This window comes from Lutra lutra, chromosome 11 (assembly GCF_902655055.1).
Source record: "Lutra lutra chromosome 11, mLutLut1.2, whole genome shotgun sequence".
NCBI classification, from domain to species: Eukaryota; Metazoa; Chordata; class Mammalia; order Carnivora; family Mustelidae; genus Lutra; species Lutra lutra.
Window position 1 is genome coordinate 104,293,585 of NC_062288.1, and position 23,494 is coordinate 104,317,078.

General features: G+C 43.6%; 1 protein-coding gene and 1 non-coding gene across 5 annotated transcripts in view; both read left to right on the forward strand.

Moving 5' to 3' along the window:
- Positions 1-23,494, forward strand: part of ACTR3B (actin related protein 3B) — a 71,319-nt gene that overhangs the window by 25,251 nt on the left and 22,574 nt on the right. For 3 of the 4 annotated variants that reach the window (XM_047694704.1, XM_047694705.1, XM_047694707.1), the window contains 4 exons: positions 9,794-9,918; positions 10,561-10,671; positions 21,134-21,229; positions 22,800-22,907. In XM_047694704.1, the coding sequence (XP_047550660.1) occupies positions 9,794-9,918; positions 10,561-10,671; positions 21,134-21,229; positions 22,800-22,907 (440 nt within the window). The remainder of the gene's footprint in view (positions 1-9,793; positions 9,919-10,560; positions 10,672-21,133; positions 21,230-22,799; positions 22,908-23,494) is intronic. The other variant, XM_047694706.1, reaches the window with a different exon arrangement.
- LOC125081514 (U6 spliceosomal RNA) lies at positions 13,834-13,939 on the forward strand. The gene has a single exon (XR_007121717.1). It is a non-coding gene; the product is annotated as a U6 spliceosomal RNA (small nuclear RNA).

Below are 23,494 nucleotides of genomic sequence, written 5' to 3' on the forward strand. Positions count from 1 at the left end.
CCTTGGTGCCCCAAGCTCATACACCTTTTGCTAGATTTAACTTCAAATATCTTTATGTGTTTGTTGCTGCTGTGAATTTTCTAAAATTACATTTTCTGTTTAGTAATTGCTAGCATATAGGAATGCTATTGAGTTTTTTTGTTTTTTAGTCCAACAATCTTACTTCTCTTATTTCTTCTATTAGCTTGCAGAGTCTTGTAAGTTTTCTGTGCAGACCATTAACTGCAAATACTGGTTATTTTGTCTCTTTCAATCCCAATATTTCGTATTTTTTTTCTTGGTCTTTTGTACTGGCTAGAACTTTTTCCTTGCCACAGTGACTAGAGCTGGGTGTTTCTGTCTTTCTGATTTTATTTTTAAAAAGTTTTAAGCCCTTTTTAAAAAGTTTTATTCTTTTAAGGGAGAAAGAGAGCACGTGCACATGTGCGAGTGCAGGGTGGGTGGGTGGTGGTGGTAGCAGGGTGGGGGGAAGAGGCAGAGGAGAGGGAGAGAGAATCTTAAGGAGACTCCCTGCTGAGCTGAATGCAAAGTCCAATATGGGGCTGGATCTCAGGACCCTGAGATCATGACCTGAGCTGAAATCGAGAGTTGGACGTTTAACCAACTGAGCCGCCCAGGAGCCCCCGTCTTTCTGACTTTAAAGACAGTGATATTAGTGTTCTACTAGTGATTACTCTTGGTTTGTGTGGAAATGCTTTCTTCAAGTTAATGCAGTGCCCTTTCTAGCCCTTTCTATTCCTAGTTTACTAAGAGGATTTTTTTTTTTAAATTGTGGCTGGATATTAACATGTAAGGCCTTTTGTCTATCTGTTGAGATGATTATATGGTTTTAGACAGTTGAGTTCCTAATATGATGAATTATATTAATATATTTTCAAATATTGAACTGTCATTTATTTCATTCATGAGATAAGCCCTACTTTTATGAAATACCAACTACCTGCTGAATTGTATTTGGCAATATTTATTTGGATTTTTGCATCAATGTTCAACAGTGAGATTGGTCTGTAATTTTCCTTTCTTGTGCTCTTTTTGTCTGGTTTTGAAAAATCAAAATTAGAGTGGCTTTAAAAAATGAGTTTTTCAGCTTTCTTTTCTGTTCTTTGGAACAGTTTATATAAGATTAGAATTATTATTCCTTGAAGGCTTAGACAAATATGTGACATTCTTTTGGGAAATGTACTAGATACATTAATTAAAACATTATTATTGTCAGGTAACTGCTGTGGCAAGTGTTTCTGAGATACAGAATTTATATCCAAGTAGATGTGCTCGCCTTAGATACACTTTTCTGATAATCTTCCTTAGATTACCCTCAGATGACTTTTTGGCATTGGGAAAATAATCTGTCTCTTCTGGATACTCTCATTTATTTTTAAAGATTTTACTTATTTTTTGACAGAGACAGCGAGAGAGGGAACACAAGCAAGGGTAATGGGAGAGGAAGAAGCAGGCTTCCCGCCTACTATGAAGCCCGTTGTGGGGCTTGATCCCAGGACCTTGGGATCATGACCTGAGCTAAAGGCAGAAGCTTAATGACTGAGCCACCCAGGTGCCTCTCTTCTAGTTTCTCTTATTCTGTACCCATGTAATTTTTTTCTTTTTTTACCTGCAGAACTTTTATATTTTTCTTTATTAAGTTTAATCTTTTTTTTTTATTTTTTTATTTTTATTTTTTATTTTTTTTTTTTTAAAGATTTTATTTATTTATTTGTCATAGAGAGAGAAGCGAGAGTGAGCACAGGCAGACAGAGTGGCAGGCAGAGGCAGAGGGAGAAGCAGGCTCCCTGACAAGCAAGGAGCCCGATGTGGGACTCGATCCCAGGATGCTGGGATCATGACCTGAGCCGAAGGCAGCTGCTTAACCAACTGAGCCACCCAGGCGCCCCTATTAAGTTTAATCTTGTAAGTTTTGTTAACTTACAGGTAACTGAGGGGTTTTGGATTTTAATTTGTTTAAATGATTTGCAAACTATATTTTATTTGTCTTCAAATATGTTATTTTGAATAATTTGAAATAATTATAGATTCACAAGCAGTGTAAACTATAGTTTGGAGAGGTCTGTGTTTCATCGTAGACTATAGCTTATGTGATTACAACACAGCATTAAGTCCAGGAGCTGGACACAAGCGCAATGTGTGTGGATTTCTGTTCATTTATTCCATTTGTAGATTCCTGTAATCATCCTGCAGTCAAGCTACGCAGCTGTCACACCACCACAACAACCTCTCCTGGGCTGTCTCTTTATAATTATGCTTACCTCCCTTCCCCTCCACCATTCCTAACCTTTGGCATCTACTAATGTTTCTATCTCCTCGATTTTGTTTTTTTGAGAATTTTTAAAAAAGGTTTTATTTATTTATTTAACAGACAGAGATCAGGCAGAGAGGCAGGCGGGAGGGGGAGTGGGGGGAAGCAGGCTCCCTGCTGAGCAGAGAGCCTGATGCGGGGCTGGATCCCAGGACCCTGGGATCATGGCCTGAGCTGAAGGCAGAGGCTTAACCCACTGAGCCACCCAGGCACCCCTTTGAGAATGTTTTGTAGCTGGAATCATATGGTATATGTCCTTTTGAGATTGGCTTTTTCACTTGGCATAGTGCCTTGAGATCCATGTATCGATAGATTGTGTCTTTTCTTATCTGAGTAGTATTCTGGGGCATGGATATACCACAGTTTATTTAAACATTCATCTACTGAGGGACATCTTGGTTATTTCTACTTTTTAACTATTACAAATAAAGCTGCTCTGAAAGTTGTGTGCAAAAAAATTGTGTATAGGTTTTTGTGTGGACATAAATTTTCATTTCTCTAGATAGATACCGTGCAGTGCAGTTGGTGCATTGTATGGCAGATTTATGTTTAGTATTATTAAGAAACTGCCAATGTTTTTCCCAGAGTGGCTGTATAATTTTTCATTTCCACCAGCTGTGTGTGAGAGAGCCAGCTTCACTGCATCCTTGCCAGCCTTTGGTTTTGTCACAATTTTTTATTTCAGCTGTTCTCATAAGTATGTGGTGAGATCTCATCATGGTCCTAATCTTCATTTCCCTAATGACCAGTGGCGTCGAACATCTTTCCATGTACTTATTTTCTGAGTATCCTCTTCCATTAAATGTCTCTTCATGTCTTTTGCCCATTTTCTAATTGGATTGATTATAATTTTACTGTGAGGTTTTGAAAGATCTCTATATGTACCAGATAGGAGTCCTTTGTTGGATATATGGTTTGCAAATAATTTCTCCCATTGTGTGGTTTCTCTTTCTGTCTTCTTCCCAAGGTCTTCTGCAGAGCAAAAGACTTAACTTTTGATACACCAACTTTTGGATTCATTGGGTTTTCTCTATTTTTCTATTTTAAATTTTATTGATTTTTGCTCTTATCCATGTATCTTTCCTTTTTCTTGTTTTGGATTTATTTTGCTCTTCTTTTTCTGGGTTCTTAAGGTGCAAACTTAGATGATTGATTTGAGACTTTTTCTCTTTTCTGTTGTAGGCATTTAGTGTTTAAATTTTCCCATTTAGCACTGCTTTTGCTGTGGCAATATCAAAATATCAAAAACACATTTTGATATTTTATATTTTCATTTCCATGTCTTTCATGTAGTTTTTGGTTTCCCTGAGATTTTCTCTTTGACTCATTTAGAACTATGTGGTTTAATTTCTAGTTGTTTGGGGGGATTTTCTATGTTTTTTTACTGATTTTTGAGTTTATTCCATTATAGTCAGAAACCATACTCTGTATGACTTAATTTTTAAAAATTAAAAAAAAAAGAATTTATTTATTTGGCAGAGAGAGAGAGAGAGAGAAAACAGGCAGGGGGAATGGTAGGCAGATGGAGAGGTAGAAGCAGACTCCCCACTGAGCAGGGAGCCTGACATGGGGTTTGACTCCAGGGCTCTGGGGTCATGACCTGAACTGAAGGCAGACACTCAAACAACTGAGCCACCCAGGCATCGCTGTATGTCTTTAATTCTTGAAAAATTATTAAGGTTTCTTTTATGGTCCAGTATAAGGTTTATTTTGGTTTGACAGGCACTTGTAAACAGTGTATATTCTGTTCTCATTGGGTGAAGTGTTCTTGTATATGTTGCTTAGTTCCTGTAGGTTGATGGTATTGTTGAGTTCTTCTGTCCTTGTTCTATCAGTTGTTCAGAGAGAGGTATTGAGGTCCAGAACTATAATTGTGGGTTCGTCTGTTTATCCCATCAGGTTTTGTCTCGTATATTTTACATTTCTGTCTTTGTTAAGTGCACATTTAAGATTGCCATGTCTTCTTGATGGACTCACCCTTTCTTTTTTTAATGTTCTCTATATTCTCTTTGCTATAAAATTTACTTTATCTGATCACAGTATAGCCACTCATGCTTTTTTTGATTAACATTTGTGTGGATATCTTTTTCTGTCCTTCTGCTTTTAACCTACATATATCTTTACATTCGAAGAGAGTTTTTTATAGACAGCATAGAATGAAGTTGGGTTTTTTAAATATACTCGGCTAATATCTGTCTTTTAATTGATGTAGTTAGACCACTTATATTTATTGTAATTATTGATTAGTCCTTTTTCTGTTTGTTCTGTTTTTTGTTTCACCTAAGTTTGGGGATTATTTCAACATTTTTATAATTCTTTTTGATTTATATGTTGTTGTTGTTTTTGTTTTTGTTTTTTTTTTTTGAGTGCATCTCTTTGTGTAACTTTTTAAGTGGTTGGTGTAGCTATTAAATCATCTATACCTAACTTTTCTTATTCTATTGATGGCAACACCTTACCAGTCTGAGTGCAAGGTCTCTTTACCTTCCTGCATTTCTAGTATAACATACATTGAGAAGGACATCAGTGTTACAATTTTTGCTTTAACTGCCAAACATAATTTAGAAAAACTCAAGAGAAGAAGGAAAGTAATTATGCTTATTTTTGCTCTTTCCATTTTTCTTCCCTCCTGATGTTCCAAGATTCTTTTTATCATTTCCTCCCTGTGTAGAGAACTTTCTCGAGCCATTCTTTTAGAGTAGGTATGCTGGTGACAAAATCCTGTTAGGTTTTGTTTGTCTAAGAAGGTCTTGATTTGCTCTGCTTTTAAAAAAAAATTTTTTTTTTTAAAGATTTTATTTATTTATTTGACAGAGAGAGAGAGATCACAAGGAGGCAGAGAGGCAGGCAGAGAGAGAGGGGGAAGCAGGCTCCCAGCTGAGCAGAGAGCCTGATGTGGGGCTTGATCCCAGAACCCTGAGATCATGACCCGAGCCGGAGGCAGAGGCTTTAACTCACTGAGCCACCCAGGCGCCCCTGCTCTGCTTTTTTGAGGGATTTTTTTCTGAAAGAATTCTGAGTGGACAGTTCTCTTAGTTCTTGAAAAATATACCATTTCTTTCTGGGTGCCCTGATTTCTGATGAAAATTTGTTGGAGGCTTTCAGAATTTCTTCTTTGGTCTTCATTTTTTAGAATTTTGGCTGTAACATGTCTTGGCATGGATTTCTTTGGGTTTATTCTGTTTGGGGTTTGTTCAGGGTTGAATCTGTAGGCTTATTTCTTTTTTAGTCAAATTTGGCAGATTTTTAGCCATTATTTCTTTGAATACTTTTCCAGCCCCACCTCCTCTCTGCTCTCCTTCTGGGACTTGGAATGCAGGCATGTTAGTGCTTTTATTATATATCCTATGTGTCCCTGAAGCCCAGTTCATTTGCTTTGTAGTCTTTTCTTTGTTGTTCAGATTGGGTAATTGCTATTGTTCTGTCTTCGAGATCAGTGATTCTTTCCTCTGTCCTTTTCTGCTGAATTCATCCACTGAGGTTTTTATTACAGGTAAGATGTTTCTTAGTTCCAAAATTCCGTGTGGTTTTGTATGTATTCTATCTTTGCTTTCACTTTGTGTTTCTTTGCTGAGACTTTCTTGTATCTTCCATTGCTTCAGGTGTGTTTGTAATTGCTCACTGAGGTACTGTAAGCTGGCTCCTAAAGTCTTGTTTAATATTTCTGTTATCCATGTCTTCTTGGTGTTGGCACCTGTTGGTTGTCTTTTCTCATTTCATTTGAGATGTTTTTGGTTCTTGCTATGGTGAGAGATTATTTTTATTGAAACCTGGACATTTTAGATACTATATTCTGAGATTCTGGATCTTGTTTAAATCTGATGTTTTGGCAGGTTACTTCTGATATTGCTCCAGCAAGGAAAGCGGGGATGCCCCTTGTTAATGCCGGTTTGGGATTGAAATTCAGTGTCTCCTCTTGGCCTTTGTTGACACTTGGTTGGGTGTGCCTGCTCATTGAGGGTGGGAGTTCAGCCTTCATACTAGGTCTCAACAGGTGATATCCTGGCTGGGAGGGACAGGGGCACCTTGTTACTGCTGGTGATGGTGGAAGTCCTGATTTTCTACTAGGCCTCCTCTGACGAAACCCCAGCGTTGGAAGCAGGCAGATGGATTGATTCTGCTGGGTGGGGTGGAACGCCGGCTTACCCCCAGGGCATCTGCACTGTGGTGGTGGTGGTGGTGGTGGTGGTGGGGGTTTCCCATGCTGTTTGACTGGAGTCAAACAGGTATTGTTTAGAAGTTTCTTCTGTTTGTTTTGTTTTTGTTTGTTTTGTTTTTTCATTATCTTTTCAGACTGCCCCTTTTATCCTCTTTGGCTGGAGATAGCAGGCGTTTTTTTTTTTGGAGATACCTTTTTTGTTTTGAGCTCATTGGTGTTTCTGGGTTGCGAGCTTCTCTAGCACCCAATCTGGGCCATAGGAGACGAAAAGAAGACCCAGAAACTCACTGGTGTGTTGTTCCTGGGCTCCTGCGGTTCCAGCCAGTCTGCCTGCTCTTCAGCTTTCGGCCCGTTTCTTTAGTCTGGAAGGTCCAGGGGTCTTGGCTGTACTCAGTAAGAGCAATAGGAAATTCCAAGTTTAATTAGTTTTGTAGATAATATATTCATATGCCATGGAAATTAAATGGTATAAGGAGATACATGGTGAAAAGTAACATCTCCCACTTACTTCCCCTCTTAGAGGACAGCTGTCATTTTTGGTTTCTTATAAGTCCTTCCTGAGGTATCCTGCACATACCAGCAAACACATGCAGCATCTATTTTCAAACCCCTGGTGGCATTTTGCCACGTCCACTCTTTAACACCTTGTGTTTTTTTTTTTTTTTTTCAAGATTTTACTTATTTATTTGACAGACAGATATCACAAGTAGGCAGAGAGGGAAGCAGAGAGAGAGAGAGGGGAAAGCAGGCTCCCCGCTGAGCAGACAGCCCAATGTGGGGCTCGATCCCAGGACCCTGGGATCATGACCTGAGCAGAAGACAGAGGCTTTAACTCACTGAGCCACCCAAGTGCCCCCCCCACCTCGTGTTTTTTCTCATGATGCTACGTCTTAGTGATCCTTTTAGATTTGTATGTGAAGACCTGCTTTATTCTTTTTCATGGCTTCATGATGCACCGTGGTGTGGAGATGCCTCCTCCCTGGAAGCAGTTGGAGTGTGTCAGTGTGGACACCATTGCCAGTTATATTCATTGTCCTTTTCTTGTCTGGGTCTTCTCTGCTTACACCCAAGTCAGGGTCTGAGACTGTATGTTGTGGGGGCCTGGAGATCGTGGTCGGGCGACACGGATCCTTACTCGGGGCTATGTCATATGATCTGTGGATACTCACAGACAGTCTTGGATAGCGATTCTCAGACACATTTCTTTGTCATGTTCCGAAGGACTGTGTGGACCACATCTTAAAACTCTTCACAGGCACAAACAAAAGATTTTGACTATAAGCTTTATATACCTTTAATCTGTTTCATGGATTCAGTTGCTTCTTATTATAATAATGGTTAATAATAGTTAAAAGAAGTATACTTTATGGTTTAAATTTTTTTTTTTCTTATTTCTGATGGCCACAAAAACATAGATCTGCTATGATTTAGGGCCTGAGTATTTTGATTACCTTTTTGGGAGGGCTAAGATTTACTTTGTTTTCGTTAAGATTTTTGAGTGTGGAAATGTCTCCTCAGTAAGTTTGGCATTTTTCTCTGTGCAAGGTGGTAATTTTTCTTTTGCATAATATGTTGCCCCCAAATTCTTGGTAAACTTGAATGATGCCGTGAGTTGCAGAACCTTTTTGCCCTTGTCTCTTCACAATTTTTTATTTTAATTTGGCAGTTTAATTCTAAATTCATGCATAATTTAGTTTGAACTTGCCCAGAGGATAGACTCTGTCACTGTGGCACGCACTGTGAGGACCATGTGGTCTCCTGTAAGCCATCTTGCCAGGGGCCCTTCCTGTTCATGACGTGGGCGTCAGGTGATCTGGTGGGAGTCTGTCTGTGTGTGGCGTGGTCAGTCTTCAGAGGTGGTTTTATTTGTTTCTACAGATCGTCTCAGCCAGTTAGGACCCACCAGACCTTTCTGCCCTGTTATCAGCCTCAGGGCTCTGGACCTGCTCACCGCCTCCGACTTGGACACGCTCCTTAGGCTCTGTCCCCGGCGTGTCCTCACCACACCTGCTTGTTCAGACCTGCAGAAATCCTGTTGCTTGGATTTGTGCCACGTTTTGTAACTTGAAAGCTTTGAGTCTAAACGTGGCAGTGAGTTGGAGTGAGGAAAGGAGGTGGGCAGAGTGGTTTCTGTCCTGGACGTTTCCCTTTTCACCTCTTCCCCCTGTGACTGCAAGAGATGCCTTTCTGAAAAAAAGGATTCAAATTCACTTGTGTAGCTTTGTTGCCATTCTTCATTTGTAATAAATTGGGGATTTCAGATAATCTGCTTTAAAAATAATTTTACATGTTTACTAATTTGTTTTGGAGTAAATTTATGAAGATGAATTAATGGGAGCTCAGAGGGTGACCAAGGCTTAGGTCACCCTAATAATAATAATAAATTATTATAAAAATAATTTATTTATTTATTTAAAGATTTTAGTTATTTATTCATGAGAAACAGAGAGAGAGAGGCAGAGGGAGAAGCAGCCTCCCTGAGGAGCAGGGAGTGATGCGGGACTCGATCCCAGGACCGCAGAATCATGACCCGAGCTAAAGGTTGACACTTAACCATCTGAGCCACCCAGGCGCCCGAGACTTAGGAGTTTAAATGGGAAATTGAATCTTTGGGAAGCTTCCACATTTCATTAGATGTTAGATTTTGGAGTGAAGTCCTGTTTGATTATTTACTTCTAAGTATACTCCCAAATACCAAGGTTAACCTCTTTTTAAAATAATAGATCATGAAGCCATTGATATTTTTTTACATAAAATACCTATTTGATTATTGTACTTTTCATGATGGATTTAGCCAGCAATTTCCTTATTTTTCCTTTTAATGAAGTCAGTTGTTTTTCTATAATAAGATTAAAAATAAATGTTTTAAATCTGTAGCAGAGTTTTAGTAAGATGACTTGAGAGTGTATAGGTATTATTTTTTAGTTTTCTCTTTTGTATTGTATTAGTAACCTTGTCTACTTCTATATTGTATTTTAAAATTTGGAACCTATTGATATATACTGTACTCCATGGGCATTTCATTTACTATCTCAAGGGATTTTTCTAGATGAAACTGAGAGATTTAGTGATGTAGTTTTTGTCTGATTAGCAGCAGATCAGTGAAGTTCCTTTGTGCCCTTCTGGAAAGAATGCTGGGACGGAAAACTTGTTTCTGTGTTTTAGGTACTCATCGATGGTGCCTTTTTGTGAACGTCTCAAAGCCCTAACATTGAAAATGTACTTGTACATATATGGGGATTATAGTAGCCTTTCTTGTTCATTCAAATAAATGTGAATCGTGATGTAAATCTTCGTGCTTTTTTTTTTTTTTTCTTTTTAAGGTATTGCCATCAGAGAGTCAGCAAAGGTAGTTGACCAAGCCCAAAGGAGGGTGTTGAGGGGAGTCGATGACCTGGACTTTTTCATAGGGGACGAGGCCATAGATAAGCCCACGTATGCCACGAAGGTGAGCTCCCGAGAGGAATTTGCTGCTTTCAGTGTGTAGCCAAGAGCGGAGCAGTGGAATGAGTAACACAAAATGAGATTATCTGGAAATTGTACTTAGGAGTTATGGGTCTATTTTTATTCTTATGTTTAAAAAGAAGGTTTTTTTGTTCTTGGGTGGGATATTTTTGATGTGGAACATCAAGTGAATTCACAAAACTCTGGAAGGCAGAACTGCCACAGCCTCGCTGGGTTACCCGCGGGAGCGGGGTCTGCTGCTGTGCAATTGATTGATTAGCCTGTCAGGGATGGGCAGTTACAGATTGATTACTAAAAAAAAGGACGAAAATTAAGTAGACATTTGTTCTAGGAAAAAAAAATGCTCCAGACTGAATGGAACTGGGGCTCGTCTGTGCTTTTCCGTCCTTTGCCCGTTGTTGAGATGGTTCTTAGTGCTTAGCCGTGGGTGCGGGTCACTTGAACGCAGTGGGAGCCTCTCTGGGGGGTGGGGGGGTGCATGTTGTTTCTGGGCCCAAGTCAGCACCAGGCACGTGCAGGGGGCCGTACCCCCACCCACCCGGTCTGCCCTGGGCCGGCCTCATGGGGCTCTTCGTGTCACTGTCGTGAACTGAAGCTGGGCGTGTTTCGGTTTCTCTTGCCACAGTGGCCGATAAGACACGGGATAATCGAAGACTGGGATCTTATGGAAAGGTTCATGGAACAAGTGATTTTTAAGTATCTTCGAGCCGAGCCTGAAGATCACTACTTCCTGATGGTGAGTGCCTGCCGCCCGGGGCGCTGCGTCCCTCAAAATTCCCAGTTAATGTGGATTGTGGGTCTTTTTTTCCAGATTACTTAGACTTTAAAATCAAGATATTCTTCTCTGGAGAGTTTTTAATTCTTGTTAAATCTATTTGTATGAATCGGGATGCTTTTTGGGCAAGTAACAGGAGGCTCCACAAAAATGTCTCAAATTAAAGGGGCTCATTTTCTCTCAGAACAGGGAGGCCAGAGCTGGGCGGTTCCTGGGCTGCTCACCTCGGGCTCTAGTGTGGCCTCCTGTGCTGGTTCCCTGCTGGCCCCAGGGTGGCCGCCCATTCCCCCCGCCACACCCCCCACCCCCGCCTTACCACCTCAGAGGTAGAAGCGCTTTGTAAGAATGAAGTGTCCCTTTCCTGGGAGCCTTCCCAGTAGATGTGTCCCATCTGTCCCCGCTCTCCAGCAAGGGGGATGGAATTACCCCGATGGGTATAGATTAATCACATTTCTTCCCTGGGGCTGGGCAGGGGACCATCGCTGTTCACCCGCCCCAGGAGTGCGAGCACCTGAAGTACCAAATAGGCCTCGATTTGTAAGGAAGGCAGAGGGAGGAATGCCCTGGGGTAGGAAACGGACTATGTACATTGATAGCCCCCTGAGGTAACTTGATGACTGTGATTTTTCTTTATAGCAGAGGAAACTGAGTCAAAATATTATTTTGCCAGGGTTTAAATTTTTTTCTTTTTTTTAGCTTATTGTTTAAGTAATCTCTATACCCAACATGGGGCTTGAACTCATGACCCCTGAGATCAAGCGTCTCCTGCTCTTCCATCTCAGCCAGCCAGGCGCCCCAGGGTTTGAATCTCATTATAAAATAAAATTGAGCTGAGTTATGGGCCCTGATTATCGTATTTAATTGATCTTGTTCAGATAAAATAAAACATTACAAAGAAATGAGGAGAAATGTCTCTTGGTTATGGAATCTTTTCTGGTTGTTCTACTCAGCGTTATGTGTTTCCTTCCCTGAAATGTTCTTTTTAAGTTAAAATTAATTACATGTTCACAACACTTGCTTTAGAGAGAGCAATTGCATGTAACATAAGCTGCATATTAAAACGTACATAATTTAGCTTTGGATTGTTTCCACCCAAGTATATTGTCAAATGGTCCCAGATCCAATTATATAATTCTTCCTAATGTTAAATATGGAGTGTTCTTTAGAATTACCTGGCTTAAAATGTGCTAACTCTAAGGCTAGTATGGTAGTTAGCGGAATCTATATATTTAATGTCTATTAAAGCAAGTCCTCGAAAGTGCTCTGATCCTCCGTCTGGTCGTATTTTCGCAACCGGGAACAGCCAAGGATGAGTCCTGTGTTTTACAGGCCACTGGGAAGTGTCTACGCTGCGGATCTGCAGAAGCCAGGAGACTGACCGCGTGTGTCTGCATGGCTTTGCCTTGAGAGCCAAAGCAAGTTCCCACCTGCCACACGTGGCATTTTTCCTCCTCTAGCCCATCACGTAACTACCTGTTGGATAGGATTTTAGGAGCAGGCGCTGTGGCCAGCTGCTTCCTTCTGTCTGCCGCAGCTCACTGGGTCAGGAGTTCTCCCCTTCACGCCACATGCAGGAGGCCCCCAGGACATCGCCACCCAGGAAGTTTCTCCTGAAAGAAATTTTTTTCCAGTTTAGCTGGCATATATGGGCCGGTGAGGCAAAACCACTTGCCAGGAAGGAATCAGACGTGTTCAGATATGGAAAAGCTGAAGTCCGTTGGCCCAAAATGAGTCTCTGTAATGATTGTTGAGGAAAAAAGTCAAGTTTATTAAAGATAAGACAATATTATGTGATGCACATTATGCTTTGAATTCTGCATGTCTGTTTATTGCAGGAGGGGCTTGAGGAAGTGGTGAGAATGGTAAATTTCTTTCAGGTTTATACCCTTAATCATCAGTTAATGGAACAGTTAAAGGGGAGTAAAGCAAGTATACAGATTTATGGCCAAGTCCTAGAAGTTAATTGAAGACATGGACTGAACTGCTCCATCAGTAAGAGCTCATTGGTGTTCGAGAGTCTCAGAGGCCTAAACCGTAGGCCCTCGGGGCTCACAGGATTGTTCCTTCTGACTCCTGTGAGCAGTCGCCCAGACATGCAGGCGAGGAGACTCTCTGCACAGCTCGTATTTTTCGAGAAGTTTCAGAGACTCCCATCGTATTGGTCCTGTGGATTGGGCAGACAGCAAACCGGAATTGTACTCTTTTCTTCAATACTGAGTTGCTCAGAGTTCAAAATAGAATCATGTATTTTAAGGAATGGCAGTGCTTTCGAGTAGAAATTGAGTTATAACTTCCGAAGAGATTTGCAGATTTTTTGACAATGAATCAAGCGAGAACAAGCGAGTAGCACATGCTGTCCTAGAGGCCTGAGGATGTGGAGCTCCGGCGTCCGAGAGCAGGGCAGGTGGCCGTCCCTGCTTGAGGGCGGGGGCGAGGGGAGAATCTCCCATCCTCTGCCTTTTTGTTCTGTTCTGGTGCCATGCACACTGGTGAGAGCAGATCTCTTTACTCAGTCTACTGGATGCTAATCTCCTCCAGAGGCAGCCTCACAACACACCCAGAAATCACGTGTAACCCGCTCTCTGGGCATCCCTTAGACCAGCCAAGTTGACACGTAAAACTAACGATCGCACGTGGTATGTCCCGACTGTAAAAGATGTAGACTGTCTCTGTGCGGTCCCGTAGCCACCAGCCAGGGCAAGGGCAGAGTGTCACATCCTCAGGTTCCCTCTGTTAGTTCCCACTGGCCATGTGCTTTCCATATTCTGGTATATTGTCCTCTCCTCTCCCCCTCTCCTTCCTTGAGGATTTATATTTTTAAAAAGGTTTCTTTATTGCTTTTATAGAGGCATATGGGAGTAGAGCAATATTAGGTACATGTGTTCATTTTGCTGTCTTTATCCAGAAATATGGATTGGTTTTTTATGGTACTGATTAATTATTCATTTCTGAATCAATACCAGATGATATTTTACCATTGTTACGAACAAAAATGTTTATGCTGCTTGCATTCCTGGGATATCTTAATCATATGCTTCAGTATTTAAAAAAATAAAAACTCGATACTTCACCTTAGGTCTTCTTATACATAATGGTTTGGGAAAGTTTTATTTAAATCGATGTGTGTTCGCTTTGGCAGCACAGACAGTAATTGTGGGAACAATAGAGAAGATTAGCATGGCCCCTGTAGAAGGATGACACACAAATTTGTGAAGGGTTCCATATTTAGAAAAAGAAATAAATTCAATCTCCTAAAGAAACAGCTACTGGTAGGAAGAAGAAATAGAAGAAATGGAGGATTGAGGAAGAAATGGATTTTTGATTATGTTGCTCAGAACCTTTGAAGATACTGCCCTTAATAATGCTGAATTTGATTCAGGAATCAGGAGAACCTAATTATACTATAAACGTTCCCTTAAGTGGAAATATATAGATTTTAGTGTAACTTCTTCACAGGTGGTGAATTGTTTGGCAGCAAGTAATAAAAGTATAGAAAACAGTCAATTAAACAAGTTAGGGGTTTTATTTTTCTTCGATAGAAATAGTAGGGAGGCCAGTGCTGTTAATGACAGTTCTCTGGTGTCATTGGAGCTCTCTGGGCTCTAGTATCTCTAGCGTATGGCTTCTACTCGAAGGATGCCTCATGAACACAGGTTGGCTGCTTGCAGCTCCGGTCGTCACATCTGCATTCCAGGAGACGAGAAGTCTCCTCCGCAAGTCCTAACCTTATAAGGAGCTTTCCTAGGAGCCATAATCTCTCAGCTTTTGCTTCTTATTGGCCTGAACTTACTTGGTCATCTCTGTCCGCAAGGAAGCGTGGGGAAAGGCTTTTCCTCAGGGCTTGCTCCCACCTCCTGTGAGTGATGGGTGCTGTGTCACTATGGCAGAAGGGAGAGTGGATACTGCATATGATGTGACCGCATGTGTGAGGACAGGGGCAAAACAAGAATTGAGCTGTTTGCAGAACGCTGGCTGGATCCTAGCTGTGTGGAGAGTGCCGTGGGCTCTGAGGAGCCCGCGGGCGAGGGAAGGGCCCAGTCGGGGTGTGCTGCTGCTCCTGTGCTTTGGCTCTCCTGCTCCTGGTGAGTCTCTCCGGGCGGGCGTGGACTCGGGAGACAGGGTGTTGTCTTTGGCGTTTCTGTGGCCCTTCGCCCACAGGCTGTGACCCAGGGCTTTGCCCCTCTGGGGAAGGCTTTTTTCCAGTTCCAGAACTGTATGACAGAACATTCGGAGACTGTCTCTGGGACTCTGCTCAGTCCTGTCACAGTAAGCGGACTAAGTAACATCTGCTGTCTTCTCATGTGTTTCAGTGACGCATACTGAGTACTGTGTCCCCCGCCCTCCCCCGGCCCTTCTTGCGTGGTGTCCGTCGCTCCTGTCCTAACGGCCCTGCACTCAGTTGTCCAGTAGACCTTCCTGTCTGTTGAGCTGTTCTAGTCTCTTTAGATGTGTACTGTGTTTCCAATTTCTTGATTTTATTAGAAACAAAACATCTGCACATACATTTTCTCTTTCTACATTTAGAGCATTTTTCCTCTAAAAAGAACTTACCAGTGTTTGATATCGTGGTCCAGAAGTGTTAATATCAAGTCTTGGGGCACCTGGGTGGCTCAGTCGGTTGGGTGTCTGCCTTCAGCTCAGGTCATGATCCCGGGGTCCTGGGATCAAGCCCTGTGTCCGGCTTCCTGCTCAGCGGGGAGTCTGCTTCTCCCTCTCCCTTTGTGTTCTCTGTCAGATAAACAAATAAAAACCACCACACTTGTCTTTAGCTTACCATCTCAGGCTCTGTCCGCAGCATACAGAGGCCACTCTGTCTGTACTCCTGTCAGCATTGGTTGATACCTTTTTTGATTATTTGATGAAGTAAAAATTCAACTTGTTTTTAATTTGCATTTTTTTTAAAGATTTTATTTATTTATTTGACAGAGAGAGATCACAAGTAGGCAGAGGCAGACAGAGAGAGAGGGAGACAGGCTCCCAGCCGAGCAGAGAGCCCGATGCGGGACTCGGTCCCAGGATTCTGGGATCATGACCTGAGCCGAAGGCAGAGGCTTAACCCACTGAGCCACCCAGGCGCCCTAATTTGCATTTTTTGAGAACTTGGACCGTGCTCATTTTCTCACAGGTGTACTGGCTGTATTTCCTCCTGTGAATTGCTGGTTCATGTGCTCCGCTCTTGTGCATTTTAGTGTTTTGTTGCTTCTCTTATTGCTATGATCTCCCAAGTTTTTTGTGATAAAATGTACACACTATAAAATTGATCATCTTAGCTATTTTTGATTGTATGATTTGGGGGCAGGAAGTACATTCACCCTGTTTTGCAGCCATCAGCACTGTCACGTCCAGAACTTTTCATCTTCCCAAGCTGAAACGCTGTCCCCATTAAACACGTGTCCCTGTGCCCTCCCCCAGCCTTGGCACCCATCCTTTTACTTCCTGTGTCTGTGAATCTGACCACTCCAGGGCCCTCCTGCACGGGGCTTCACATGGGATTTGTCCTTCTGTGACTGGCGTGTATCTCTTAGCATGACGTCCGGGGTCATCCATGCTGTAGCAGGTATCAGGACATCCTTCCTTTTTAGGGCTGAGTAAGATCCCGTTGTGTGCACGTCCTGTGTTGTGTTTATTCTGTGAGCTCTTGCGCAGAACAGGAAGCTTTTGTCGGCATCAGAGTGTGTTTTTCTCAGTTGATTTTTTTCCTTTTGTGGGCTATATTTTTTGAGCATCTATAACTTTAAATTTTCATGTAGTAAATCTATTTCCCTTTGATGTTTATACCCTGTCTTCATCCATTTGGGGTTATTTGGAACGTGATTTGACACTGAACTTGAACCCAGGGAAGATCTGGGGAGCCAGGGTTAATCTACTCCCTGCTCCCTGCTGGTGGTGTCTTCCTGGAGGCTCACCTTTTGCCGCAGGTCACGTAGGGAACTCCTTTCACGTGGGCAGGAAACACCCCCTGATCTGTGTCACCTATGCCCGTGCTCTCCAGACCTTCTCAACCTTTCTCTCCTGATACTGTTCCCCTTCTATGCAGTTTAAGTGCCCCCCCTTTTTAAATTTTTTTTTTTAAGTATATTTTGACAGAGAGAGATCCCAAGTAGGCAGAGAGGCAGGCAGAGAGACGGGGGGGGGGGGGGGGGGAAGCAGGCTCCCCGCTGAGCAGAGAGCCCGATGTGGGGCTCAATCCCAGGACCCTGAGACCATGACCCGAGCCGAAGGCAGAGGCTTTAACTCACTGAGCCGCCCAGGTGCCCCAATGCCCCCCCCCCCTTTTAAAAATAAACTTATTATTGAAGTGCTGGGATTCCTGTTCAAGGTGAGAAAACAGTGTAGATTTCTTTAGTTAATGTATGTTATTTCTGCTGGTCTGAATAGCATGTATGGATAATCACAGCTGAATTTCTTGACTACGTGCCCTGTGCCCAGGCTCCCCGCCTCCCAAGTATTTGCGTGTGTTAACTCCTTTATCTCATTCCACGACAACCTTGAAGTGGGTAGGTAGTTCCTAAGCCCATTCTTCAGACTGATGGGAGGTTCCGGAAGAGAGAGGCCCTGTAGCCGATACACTGGACTCTGCAGCCGCCGATCCTGTGCGGTAAAGAAAGGAAATCTGTCGCAATAAACACTACCATTTGCAGTGTGAAGTGTGTGCTGGGCACTTCATGGGTCTAACAGTCCGGTGCGGGGGACACGTTAACAAAAGTCAGATGTTGTTGAGTGATTTTTTAGGTCCCTAATTACAACCTGCTTTTGTGGATGACTTCATTATTTCTCTCATGTGTTTTAAGATTGCCTTCTCTGTCCCATCCAGGGAATATATTGCTTCTGATTATGGTGATTAAACTTTCTTGTGACACTACGTTTGAGCTTTGTTCACTTGCGGTGCTAAAGTCGAAACCGAAGGGGGCAGCTGGCCAGTCGCTAAGCTGGTTTGACGAGGTGACACGCACGCAGTGCAGAAGTCAGAAGGTGCTGGAAGTCTGTTGCCTTCTCCCCTCTGCTCTGGTCCCCAGACCCTCCTCCAAGAGGAAACTGCCCTCCTCAGTTTAACCAGCTCGTTGTTTCTCTTTCCAGAGGGAACTGTGAGCAGGCAGATGGATTGTGTGTAAACTCTTGTTTTAATCCGGACAGTAACCAAGTATATACCTCTTGTACACCTTGTTTTCTTTTTATTTAAGAAAATAAAAATGTGGTGACAGACGTGTGATGTGAAATTCACCCTCCCAGTGGTTTGTAAATGTCTCGTTCGCTCATGTTCCCGGTCCTCGTCGCTGCGAGGTGGGGCTCCTGTCCTGTCCTTGTCCGCGTTTGCCCGTGGAGCAACTCCCCATCTCTCCCCACACTCCGTATTCTAGAAGGTTTTCATTACAAATCACGGACCCTGAAGATGCGTTGAGCGTGTGTATGACTCAGAGACGCCTTTGTCTTTCCTGGGGCTGGTGTCCCAGCGGCTCAGAGCCCTCTTGCTCCTCCTGACGGCCGTGGCGCGTTCTGGTCCGTGGACACGGCGTGACTTCGTCCTCGTGGCCTTCACCACGGCGCGGGGGTTTCTTATCCCCTCGAGCGCTGCGGCCGTTCGTCCTTCTGGAGCATCTTGGTTTGGTGGCTCTCTTGCCTACGGGATGTGGCTGGATGTTGCTCACGGTCCTACACACAGACTTTTCTTTTCAGTAGCTGAGTTTCTCACTTGGGTTTGCAGAAGCTTTTAGTAAAAATAACTCACTTCCATGGAGCCCATTCCGCCTGCCAGGTGCCGCCGTGCGGTTTACTTACACCCCGTCCATCTCCCACCTCTGGTTCCCGCAGAGACAGGGGGTCGCTCTGCAGACAGTGAAAGCGAAGGCTGGGGTCTAGCCCCGCGGCGAGGACTTCAGAACCGTCATGCGAACTCCACGGGTCGCTGCTGCTGCGAGACCAACGTGTTTGCTCTTTGATGAGCTCTTTTACTCTATGTTAAGCTTTCTCTGTTTAGTGTATCCTATTTATGTGTTAATTTTTCTTAAAACTCTGGCTTGGTGGGGCGCCTGGGTAGCTCAGTTGGTTAAGCGTCTGCCTTCGGCCCAGGTCATGATCCCAGGGCCCTGGAATGGACCCCGGCAGGGAGCCTGCTTCTCCCTCTTCTCCCTACTCGTGCTGTCTCTTGCTATCTCTGTCACTGTCTCTGTCTCTCTCTCTCAACTAAAGAAATAAAATGTTAAAAAAAAGCAACTCGGCTTGGTTTTCTCTTTGCTTTGTAGCGAGTGTGTATTCTTCCTAATAATTTGGTATTTTTAAAACATTTTTTAGTGTAACTATACATATATAGTATTTCCGTACAACTCTAGCTGTATATATTTACCTGGTATTTGTTTAGGGCTGAATCACTGTGGCTCGTGAGCACGTTGGCGCATTTCCACGTTTTCTTGCCTCCTCTTGAGTTCTTCTGCCTCCCGCCCTGGAGGCGCTGTTACCGGTCACGCTCCACTATCGACATTTATAACATTGTGTGTGCCAGTGCCTCCCGTGCCTGATCAGTCTAAAACACTGTGTTTGATTCCGTGACAAGAGGATATCACTGTCTGTATATTCTCTCCGCTTGATACTATTTCTGCTGTTTTCATTTACAACATTTGCGTGCCGGTCTGTACGTCCCAGGAAAGATCTGTCTTTCCTTCTACCTCCTGCGTGGGTTAATTGCTCCTGTAAGTCTTCGGCTGTACTTGGTGCGTCCTTCTTGTTTGGGTGAACTTTATCTTCTAGTAGAGGTAATTCCCTAAGGCCTTCTCCAAGTTCTTGTACGTTTAAAGATAATTTCATTTTTGTAACAGGCTTGATCAGCAGTGTGACCAGATGTAGAATTCTTGGGTCACACCTCCCTGCTCAGAGGACTATGTGTATGGCCCCCTGGGTCCCAGTGTTTAAAGCTCTGTGTCTGCCCAGGGCGGCTGTACTTTCCCCGCTTGACAGGTATCAGAGTGTGTGTGAACTGCCGTGACAAAGTACCACAGGCTGGGTGTCTTACACAACAGGCATTTGTGTTCTCACAGTGTTCGAGGCTTTAGGTGCGAGATCCCGGCGCTGTCAGGGTCGTCCGTGGTGAGGGCTCTCTTCCTGGCTGGCAGGTGGCCACCTTCTCGCTGTGTGCTCATGTGGCCTTTCCTCTGTTGGCATGTGGAGATGGAGAGAGCTCTCGGGTGTCTCTTTCCTTTCTCAAAAAGGCATCAGTGCTAGTGGATTAAGGCCCCACTCTTAGGCCCTCATTTAACTGTGACCACCGCCTTAGAGGCACCATCTCCAGATACAGTCACTTTGGGGGTTGGGCTTCAGCATAAGAACTTCAGGACACAGTTCGGTCTATAATGAAGGGTAATGTGGACCTTTTTTTTTTTTTTTTTTTTTGCCAAAATGCCCAAAGAATTTTTTTTTTTTTTGCCAAAATGCCCAAAGAATTTTTATTTATTCTTTTTTTTTCTTTTTGCAGCGTTAAATATGTGATGTATGTCCGTATTTATTGACATGGAAAAATGTTCACAACATATTGCTGAATGACAAAAAGCAGGTTTATTTATTCTTTTTATCTTTCTATTATCTTCCTATTTGATAACAATGATTATTTTAAATGGATATTTGAATTTTTCGAGCTATTCTTGGTCTTGATTTGTATCTGCTTTGTTTTTATATCTTCCTGGGCATGTGCGTTTTGTCTGCTGTTTGTTTTTCCTATTTTCTCTCTTTCCCCTCTTGTTTTCGTTGAGTGTTTCCATATGGCACCTGGCTGGTTTCCGCGCGCTCTTTCCTCCCCTCGGAACTCCGAGTAGTTCTTCCTCCACTTGCTGTGTGCGGGACCTCAGTCTGGGCGGGGCCGGGCAGAGTCTAGGCGAGGCTGCCTGGGGCCTGCGCTTTCCTGGCAGCAAAGAGGTTTCCTGACCTTCGTCCTGCACTAGGAGGGCGGCGGGGGGCGATCGGGGCTTGGGAGGCCCCTCCAGCTCTTCTGCTCAAATGGACGCCCTGGTTCCGAGCCGGGGCTGACGCTTCTGCTCCTCTGGGGAGAGCTCTGCTCTTCGCCTGGGATCCGAGTCCCTGGTGTTCCCTTTTGGTGTCCATCTTCCCGCGTCTCGGTTGGGTTTTTCCTGCCCTCGGCAGCTTGCAGCACGTCTTTCCGGTCCCAGGTACTCCGGGCGATACGGCCTTCTCTGTAACTTGTGCCTGTTTTGCTGTGGTTAATAAAAGCAGAAATGTTTTGGGAGGTCTTTGCCATCTTCAGGCTTTTAAGACCCACGCCAGATTTCTTTAATTAATCACTGTAAAGGTACTCTAGCTGTAAAATTAGGGAATGGTACAGCATCCTGATTAATATGCTTTCAGGTTAATTTTTTTATGGCTGTGATGTAATTACAGGAAACTTGGGCAAAGGCTAAATGTAGTCGGTGTTTTCTTACAGACAGAACCTCCACTGAATACGCCAGAAAACAGAGAATATCTTGCAGAAATTATGTTTGAATCATTTAACGTACCAGGACTCTACATTGCGGTTCAGGTAAAAACAAAGTTATTTTTACAATTCCCAACAGAGCTTAGCTGTCTGCTAGTGGACGGAACGGCGATTGCAGAGGCTGTCTGTGGGAAGACCGTGCCGTGTGTCCTTCCCTTTCCCGCTCCCTTAGCGCACACCTGACCCCACTTGGGTTTGAACTCAAACATTGTAGAGAACATGTTCTGTGTTTGTTTTTATGTTTACACTATTGATACAGGATTTATCTGGCTGTTTCTACGTGCATTAAAATCTGTCCTATTTCTCTTCGGATGACAAGATCAGGAAGTAGGTGTGGGGTTTTTTTGTTTGTTTGGGTTTTTTGTTTTTGTTTTTTTTTTTTTTTGGTTCTTTCACTCCTGATCATAATAGAGGAAAGATACTGTAGAGTCTGTTAAAAAAGAAAATAAATAGCTTGAGAGGGTCCCCCTTAGGGATTTCAGGCTCCTGTGGTTCCCTGAACCAACAACTTCCTCTGAAGCTCCTTGCTCCCAGCGTGGGGGTATCTGTTGGTGTGGGTGGTCGTTTCTCTGCCATCCTATATAAAGGAATTGGCTGAAATTTTGGGGAATAATGGGGCAGGTGTTTCCCAAAATATTTTCTGCATCATACTAGTCCCTTTTAAGGAAAAGGAGGAGGAGTTGCATAGGAAAATCATTTGGGAGATCCCACACGCCGTAGCCTGCTGGTGGTGAGTCACAGTGAGTAGCAGAGTAAAGGCCCTGAGAATGCCTGCGTTGAAGAAATCTGTTCATTCCAACACTTCCAAATTTATTTAACCAGAAATCTCCTCTTCCCCAAGTTATTTACATTCCATGGAGTAGGGAGACACTTTAGGAAACACTAAACCCCAGCCAAGTGCATTGAGGCTGCCTGGAGAGGGTTTTATGTAAGAACAGATTCTCAGGCTTCGTCTCAGACCAAGGTTTTCCAACCTCAGTGGTTCAGAATGCGCAGTTCTGTGTGGTGGGGGCTGACCTGTGTGTTGCAGGGTGGTCGGTATTTCTGGCCTCTCCCCACTGGAAGAAACACCACCACCGGTTTCCTCTTCTCCAAGTGTGACCATCCAAAATGGTTCTAGACATTGCAGAGATTTCCTGAGAGGCAACATTGCCCCTTCTGAGCACAGCTGCCCTAGTCCTCCCGGATTGGAGTGTCTGGGTGTGAGGCCTAGTAATCTTTTTTTTTTTTTTAAACTCCACAAGTGATCTTACCATATCTATGGACCACACTGAGAACTAGTGGCTTAGAGATTAAAATCTTCATACTCCATAGTGAAGTTCCTCTTTGACGGGCTTTCCTTTGTAAACCTCGATTTATTGTATTGAAAACTTGACCCATCCAGCTTAATTGTACTAAATTTGTGTATTGTGCAATTTGGAATTTGAATTTTGGAGCAGTGGGGGCTTTGGTGGGGGTGGGGGTGGGGTGGGGGGGTGGGGGGGTAGAAGATAGGGCAGGTTGAGATTTGCTTGGAGTAGCTAAGAAAGAGCTTATCAATGAGCCTGAGAACATGCAGGCAGAACACTAGAGAAACAGTTCCCGTGTGCTCACAGTTTCTGCATCTTTTATCCAGGCAGTGCTGGCCTTGGCTGCATCTTGGACGTCTCGACAAGTCGGTGAACGTACGTTAACAGGAATCGTCATTGACAGCGGGGATGGGGTCACTCACGCCATCCCAGTGGTAAGCAGGATAGTCAATGCTTCACTCTCTGTAGGCCTCACCTAATTTTGAGGTAAGGGAAGAAATGAAAGAGAAAACCCCTTCTGTAATTAAAATTTCGCATTAAAAGTCATGGCTGTACTTAGAAAAGGTAAAAAGAGGTTTTAAACCCAGGTGTGTGGGAGGGACAGATGTCCCTTCTCCGTGGCATTGGTGGTTTTCACTCTGTAGCGGCAGATGTCCGCAGTCGGGGTGTGAGCCGTGGTTCGGACTCCTGACCTCCGCGTGCTCCTCCTGGGGTGGCATCCCCCGTGGACTTTTCCCGGCTTGCGTGCGGAGCTGCTGGGTAGATGTCATCTTGGAGACGGATTGTTGGCCTGAGGCACGACCCCTTGGAGGGTTACTGCTGTGTTGTGGGACCGGATGTGTACGGCTTTGAGCCCCTTATGCTTTAGAGGAATTATTCGAGGAATTACGCTCTTGTTTTTTAAAAAATGGATTCAAGAACGAAGAAGGAGAGATTGTACATTTTGACTTGCAGAATGCTCTGCAATGTCATTTTTTGGTTTTAATTTTTAAAACCTTAGAGAAGTGATTCCTAATTCAGG